At 46.4% G+C, this 8113-nt stretch overlaps 1 protein-coding gene across 1 annotated transcript; it reads left to right on the forward strand.

Moving 5' to 3' along the window:
* Positions 1-47: 47 nt before the first annotated feature.
* btr09 (bloodthirsty-related gene family, member 9) lies at positions 48-7625 on the forward strand. Its single transcript, XM_084403403.1, has 8 exons — positions 48-184; positions 4684-4745; positions 4875-5425; positions 5667-5762; positions 5908-6141; positions 6211-6349; positions 6640-6666; positions 6801-7625. Exons 1-8 carry the CDS (start codon positions 129-131, stop codon positions 7343-7345), a joined length of 1710 nt encoding a protein of 569 aa, XP_084259529.1. The 5' UTR covers positions 48-128; the 3' UTR covers positions 7346-7625.
* The last annotated feature ends 488 nt before the right edge of the window (positions 7626-8113 follow it).

Consider the following 8113-nt stretch of genomic DNA (forward strand, 5'->3'; position numbering starts at 1 on the left):
TTTCATGTGAGTAAGAAAATATGGGAGGAGCTGGGATTAATGTAGGTGGGCGGGAGCTTTCAGTGAAATGAAACTAAGCCGAAAATTTTGGGAATCTTTTGGAAACGTTTTTTTCTTTAGACAACAGAATGTTTGTTCATCCATTCATACGTAAGAGGCATGAGAGCGCAGCTGACACTCACAGGTACGTGAAAGACATAGTGTCATGTTATGGTCTTATTCAGTAGGGTAAGCTACATGTCTGAGACAAAACAGAGCAATCCAGGTTTAAGTATCAGTCAAATGCTCTTTTTACAGCACTGAAATGCGATCAGCATTTGATTGCTTTTGAAAGCTGCAGAGCTTCAATTGAATAAAAGTGGCAGTAAATACATTTATAATGTAGAAATTAATTTAGCTTTCTATTCATCAAAGAATCCTGAAAAAAAATATTTTCTACACAAATATTTAGCAGCAAAAACTCTTTCAACATTCATAATAATGTCACGCGAGAGGCGGTATTAACATTAATGTGACATGGTATCTTACTGAAGCCATTGGCACATTCCACTATGCTAAGTGGCACATGCGCCAACTGATAGTTTTGTTTGTTTGTCAGCTGTTTTTTCTTGCGCAGGCCTTGTTACACTTACTTATACTGACAGTTACTGGCATGCATGCAGCATCATGCAAAAATAAAGGTGTACGGGACTTTTAATGCAGTATACCAGGCCCCGCGCCCAGATCTTTCCTTTTCCCTTGCTCTTCCTCTCCTGTGCATTAATGTTAACAAATACAACTTTTGATTTCAATAATGTAGGCTATTAGTAGTCTAAATATTAAAATTAATATTAACAATACTGTAGAAGTGCAGTTTATTAATAGTATGTTAACTAATGTAGTTAACTAGAGTTTAATAAATGGAACATTATTTTAGTGTTACTGATTTTTTTTTTTTTTTTTTTTTTTTTTTTATACACCGATTCAGTGTTGGACAGATCAGTTGTTTTAACCATTCATTAAAGTGAATCGGTTCAAAGGAGTCATTCGTTTGCGTATTGGACGTGTCATTAGTGGACGTTCTTGACCACTATTTCAAGGACAATTATGTAACTCAAATATTACATATTTTTTCCACAAATAGGCCTATTTAAAAAAAAATTTTTTTTATTATTCCATAATTTAATGAGGGCCCATTTCTGGCCCACAGTAAAGTCTGCTCCACAGACAGTTTGTAGTTGATCTGAGGAAGTTCAAGGTATCCCAAGCCCAAGCCAACCTTATAGAGCTTGGGTTGAACAGGAGTGAAGTCATCTGGGACATGTTTCTTGATTTCTTCCAGCTGTCCCCCAAGCTTTTCCCAGAATTCCCGAAGTTCATGATTCTGCATCAAAGTCGTAATCTCTGCTTTACTTTTTCACAACGTTCCTGAGACGGCGGTGTCCGTTCCGGAGACGCTGGTGTCCGTTCCGGAGACGCTGGTGTCCGTGCCGGAGACGGTGGTGCCCGTGCCGGAGACATTGGTGTTTGTGCCGTTGTGGTGTCCGTGCCGGAGCCGGTGGTGTCCGTTCCGGAGACGGTGATGTCCGTGCCCGAGACGGTGGTGTTTGTGCCGGAGACGGTGGTGTCCGTTCCGGAGACGGTGGTGTCCGTGCCGGAGACGGTGGTGCCCGTGCCGGAGACATTGGTGTTTGTGCCGGAGACATTGGTGTTTGTGCCGTTGTGGTGTCCGTGCCGGAGCCGGTGGTGTCCGTTCCGGAGACGGTGGTGTCCGTGCCGGAGACGCTGGTTTCCGTGCCGGAGACGGTGGTGTCCGTGCCGGAGACGGTGGTGCCCGTGCCGGAGACATTGGTGTTTGTGCCGTTGTGGTGTCCGTGCCGGAGCCGGTAGTGTCCGTTCCGGAGACGGTGATGTCCGTGCCGGAGACGGTGATGTCCGTGCCGGAGACGGTGGTGTCCGTGCCGGAGACGGGGGTGTCCGTGCCGGAGACGGGGGTGTCCGTTCCGGAGACGGCAGTGTTTGTGCCGGAGACGGCGGTGTCCGTTCCGGAGACGCTGGTGTCCGTGCCGGAGACGGTGGTGCCCGTGCCGGAGACATTGGTGTTTGTGCCGTTGTGGTGTCCGTGCCGGAGCCGGTGGTGTCCGTTCCGGAGACGGTGATGTCCGTGCCGGAGACGTTGGTGTCCGTGCCGGAGACGGTGGTGTTTGTGCCGGAGACGGTGGTGTCCGTTCCGGAGACGGTGGTGTCCGTGCCGGAGACGGTGGTGCCCGTGCCGGAGACGGTGGTGTTTGTGCCCGAGACGGTGGTGTTTGTGCCCGAGACGGTGGTGTTTGTGCCCGAGACGGTGGTGTTTGTGCCCGAGACGGTGGTGTTTGTGCCCGAGACGGTGGTGTTTGTGCCCGAGACGGTGGTGTTTGTGCCCGAGACGGTGGTGTTTGTGCCCGAGACGGTGGTGTTTGTGCCCGAGACGGTGGTGTTTGTGCCCGAGACGGTGGTGTTTGTGCCCGAGACGGTGGTGTTTGTGCCCGAGACGGTGGTGTTTGTGCCCGAGACGGTGGTGTTTGTGCCCGAGACGGTGGTGTTTGTGCCCGAGACGGTGGTGTTTGTGCCCGAGACGGTGGTGTTTGTGCCCGAGACGGTGGTGTTTGTGCCCGAGACGGTGGTGTTTGTGCCCGAGACGGTGGTGTTTGTGCCCGAGACGGTGGTGTTTGTGCCCGAGACGGTGGTGTTTGTGCCCGAGACGGTGGTGTTTGTGCCCGAGACGGTGGTGTTTGTGCCCGAGACGGTGGTGTTTGTGCCCGAGACGGTGGTGTTTGTGCCCGAGACGGTGGTGTTTGTGCCCGAGACGGTGGTGTTTGTGCCCGAGACGGTGGTGTTTGTGCCCGAGACGGTGGTGTTTGTGCCCGAGACGGTGGTGTTTGTGCCCGAGACGGTGGTGTTTGTGCCCGAGACGGTGGTGTTTGTGCCCGAGACGGTGGTGTTTGTGCCCGAGACGGTGGTGTTTGTGCCCGAGACGGTGGTGTTTGTGCCCGAGACGGTGGTGTTTGTGCCCGAGACGGTGGTGTTTGTGCCCGAGACGGTGGTGTTTGTGCCCGAGACGGTGGTGTTTGTGCCCGAGACGGTGGTGTTTGTGCCCGAGACGGTGGTGTTTGTGCCCGAGACGGTGGTGTTTGTGCCCGAGACGGTGGTGTTTGTGCCCGAGACGGTGGTGTTTGTGCCCGAGACGGTGGTGTTTGTGCCCGAGACGGTGGTGTTTGTGCCCGAGACGGTGGTGTTTGTGCCCGAGACGGTGGTGTTTGTGCCCGAGACGGTGGTGTTTGTGCCCGAGACGGTGGTGTTTGTGCCCGAGACGGTGGTGTTTGTGCCCGAGACGGTGGTGTTTGTGCCCGAGACGGTGGTGTTTGTGCCCGAGACGGTGGTGTTTGTGCCCGAGACGGTGGTGTTTGTGCCCGAGACGGTGGTGTTTGTGCCCGAGACGGTGGTGTTTGTGCCCGAGACGGTGGTGTTTGTGCCCGAGACGGTGGTGTCCGTGCCCGAGACGGTGTCCGTGCCGGAGACGGCGGTGTCCGTTCCGGAGACGCTGGTGTCCGTGCCGGAGACTTTGGTGTCCGTGCCGGAGACGGTGGTGTTTGTGCCGGAGACGGTGGTGTCCGTGCCGGAGACGGTGGTGTCCGTGCCGGAGACGTTGGTGTCTGTGCCGGAGACGTTGGTGTCTGTGCCGGAGACGTTGGTGTTTGTGCCGGAGACGTTGGTGTCTGTGCCGGAGACGTTGGTGTTTGTGCCGGAGACGGTGATGTCCGTTCCGGAGACGGTGGTGTTTGTGCCGGAGACGGTGGTGTCCGTTCCGGAGACGGTGGTGTCCGTGCCGGAGACGCTGGTTTCCGTGCCGGAGACGGTGGTGTCCGTGCCGGAGACGGTGGTGCCCGTGCCGGAGACATTGGTGTTTGTGCCGTTGTGGTGTCCGTGCCGGAGCCGGTGGTGTCCGTTCCGGAGACGGTGATGTCCGTGCCGGAGACGTTGGTGTCCGTGCCCGAGACGGTGATGTCCGTTCCGGAGACGGTGGTGTCCGTGCCGGAGACGCTGGTGTCCGTGCCGGAGACGGTGGTGTCCGTGCCGGAGACGGTGGTGTTTGTGCCGGAGACGGTGGTGTCCGTTCCGGAGACGGTGGTGTCCGTGCCGGAGACGGTGGTGTCCGTGCCGGAGACGGTGGTGCCCGTGCCGGAGACGGTGGTGTTTGTGTCCGGAGACATCCTCCTTGGCCCACACCTGCACCTCCTTCACCATTACCCGCACCTGCCAGCTATCATCATCGTCTTCAGCTGTTGTCTCCATTGTTCATCTGTGTATTTAAGTTCTTCCTTGTTCAATGTTCATTTTTCGGTTATTGCTTGTGTTAAGTGCACCCACGCTGTCTCACATCTTGGTTATTACTTTGAGTTATTTATTAAACTAATCTTGTTACTTTTCAATGTTCATCGTCTTTATTGGATCTAATTCGTGACAGTTATAGCTAACATGAGATGAAAAAATATATAACTTGAATTTTATTATTATTTTTATTTTAAAGTTTTTGACAATGCGATAAAAAAAAAAAAGTATTAATATGTATGAGTTGTTGTTTTACTCTATGAATCTACTGGTCATGATTTCTGTTGTGAAATAAGACTTAATGTGGCTTTATTTATTTATTTAAATCTTTTAAAGGGCAAAAGCACTGGCAGAATGTCCAAAACCAAGAGAGACCAGGAATCTGGATTTATCTCCATGTAAGTCTAACCCACAAAAATAATGGATTAGTGCTTGAAAGACGTAATAATTTTCCTCATTTGTGAAGTAAATATCATAAATGAAGTTACACTTCATACTTCTTTAAATATCTTCTTCTTTTTTTTCAGCCCCGTCATCCTCCACTGGTCTGACTGAGGAGCTCCAGTGTTCCATCTGTCTGGATGTGTTCACCAATCCAGTCACCACTCCATGTGGACACAACTTCTGCCAGATCTGCCTAAAAGAATTCTGGGACAACTGTAAGGACTACAACTGCCCAATATGTAAAAAAACATTCAACCAAAAACCTGAGCTCAAGGTCAACACAACACTCAGAGCCATTGTAGATCTCTATAAAAAGAGAAATCGTCTGAAAATACCTGAAGTGTTGTGTGACATCTGTACGAAGACGAAACTGAAAGCCCTGAAGTCGTGCCCTGTGTGTCAGTGCTCTTACTGCGAGGCTCACCTGAAGCATCATTTGACAGTTCCAGGTTTAAAACAACACAAACTTATCGACCCTGTAAAAAATCTCCAGGATCATTTGTGTCAGAAACACGACAGACCTCTTGAGCTGTTCTGTAGAGATGATCAGACATGTGTGTGTGTGATCTGCACTGTGACCGAACACAAGAATCACAACAACGTCCTTGTAGAGGAGGAGAGTGTAAAGAAGAAGGTAGGAAATAGCTCAATGAAAACATGTCTTTAGAATACTCAAAAAGAGAAGAACAGACGTTTCTTAAAAAAAAAAATTCTGGAGAGCTTTTAATTGATTTTACTTGATTATTTTATATATGTTTATATACTGTTTTTATATTCTTGTTTTCTGCCTTGAGAACCTTACTTTTAAGGCACTATTATTATTATTATTGTCATCATTATTGTTATTAATATCTTTGCTGTTGTTCTGTCTATAGACCCAGCTGATGAAGTCACAGACAGATGTGCTGCAAATGATCCAAGACAGAATAAAGAAAACTGAAGAAATCCAACACTCAGTAAAGCTGAGAAAAGCAAGTTTGTTCATATATATATATATATATATATAACATTTATTATTATCTAATAGTTATAGAAAAGTTAATATTTGATTTATTAGATAAATGTTTTTAAAAGTTCTGAAAATGATTTTTTTTTTTCATGATTCTGACTAATCAGAAGAACGCTGAAAAAGAGAAAGCGGACTGTGTTGAGCTGTTCACGGATCTGCTCCGCTCCATTGAGAGCTGTCAGTCTGAGCTGCTGGAGGTGATGGAGCAGAAGCAGAAAGCAGAAGAGAAGCAGGCTGAAGAGCTCATTAGAGAGCTGAAGCAGGAGATCACTGAGCTGAAGAGAAGAAACACTGAGCTGGAGCAGCTCTCACACACTGAAGATCACCTGCACCTCCTACAGGTCAGTGTCTGTCTCTCTGCTCGCAGCACATCACAGGACAACACTCAACACGCTTCTCTCCTGCTGTAGACTTATCCATCCCTGTGCAGCCCGTTTGACACCAAGATCTGGACTGGGATCAGTATTAACACTTGCGGGAGTGTGGAGACTTTGAGGAGTGCTCTGGCTCAGCTGCAGGACACTCTAGATAAGAAACTCAGTCAAACTGGTAGGTTTCACAGATTCTTATTTCACAATAATTGTCTTATCTCAGTTCATGATGATCAAACTTTTACAAACAGTCACTTTTTAAAAAGGCAGGGTTTTTTGTTTGCTAATGTAAGGTCCTTGCATTCATTCATTCATTGCATCAATTTTATTCTTAAATAAGCACATTTAATAACATGCATTAGTCTGCAGTGTATTATTTGCCCTATAGCATTTAAACAAGAATTCAATTCATAAATGTCTATATGTAAATAAAGATCTCATCATCTTTTGTTATCATGTATGCCACAGTGATGAAGAGGATCCAGCGGTATGCAGGTACAGTGTATGATACGCACTCATATATTCTCACAGTACCTTAAATGAACTGATAAGAGATTTACAGCATTCCAGTTTGACTGAACTTGTTATTCTGTTATGAAGCTGTGATTCAAATTCTCTCTCTCTCTCAGTGGATGTGACTCTGGATCCTGATACGGCACACCCCGAACTGACCCTATCTGAAGATGGAAAACAAGTGCGACTTGGAAACATAAAGCATGACTACCCACACAATTACAAGAGGTTTGATAAATATATTGTGCTGGGAAAGGAGGGTTTTTCCTCAGGGAGGTTTTATTTTGAGGTTCAGGTAAAGAGAAAGACACAGTGGTGTATAGGTGTGGCAAGAGAATCCATTAACAGGAAGGGGGATCTGTTCCTGTGTCCTGAGAATGGAAATTGGACTTTGTGGAAAAGTAATGAGAACATGTATAAAGCTTGTGAGTCTTCCCATGTGTCTCTCTCCCTGAGAGTGAAGCCCCAGAAGGTGGGTGTGTTTGTGGATTATGAGGAGGGTCTGGTCTCCTTTTATGATGTGGAGTCCAGGTCTCATATCTACTCTTTCACCAATCAGTCTTTTACTGAGAAACTCTATCCTTATTTAAGTCCTTGGACTATTGAGAAAGGTAAACATTCAGCACCACTGATCATCTCACCTGTCAGTTACAATGAATAAATTACACCCAAATGAGAGGTCCTAGATGATGATTTTTTAAAAATATAATCATGAATCTGAATCAGGATATATGTATGTGCTTTTGCCTAAAGATTGATATATGTGCATTTTTGATTACATACTGTACAAATCTATATACAGCAGTAATTGTAAATGTTTAGCATTTTTGTAGGAAATAATTTTATGCATGTCAGAGTGTAATCATGTGATGATGACCTGTAAAGAATCATACCTTTTCAATTATTGCCTGGCATAATAAAACATCTGAACTTTATCCATGAAATATCTTTCATTTATTTAAACAGGTTTACGTACATTGTTACTACATTATTACATTAATACATACATTATTGTACATGATAAGTTTGGATGATAGCTAATTGCAACAATAATTCCTATAGTGTATAACACATGTTTTCATATTTTAAGTATGAATGCATGATTTAAAAAATGTGGACCCCTCTACTATAACCCTCATATTAGTTCAGGTTAATCTTAACTGAGGGCACATTATTTTCTGAATAGTCTCTTGCCACTAGATGGCAGCAGTATACAGTAGGATTATGAGCAGTTTCTACATGGTATACACACTCCTTCATGTTCTGCTGCATGCAATAACAATTATACACCCATTAACAACAGCAAGAGGAGCAATTTAATAAGCTCTGTGCGCTCAAGCATGACTCATTTATTCAAGAGGCCAGATGTGTGCTTTATTTACCGTGAGATGTGCTCTTTGCACTATGAAATTCATCAGTCAAAAGGTCA

Source organism: Rutilus rutilus (genome assembly GCF_951802725.1).
Source record: "Rutilus rutilus genome assembly, chromosome: 3".
NCBI classification, from domain to species: domain Eukaryota; kingdom Metazoa; phylum Chordata; class Actinopteri; order Cypriniformes; family Leuciscidae; genus Rutilus; species Rutilus rutilus.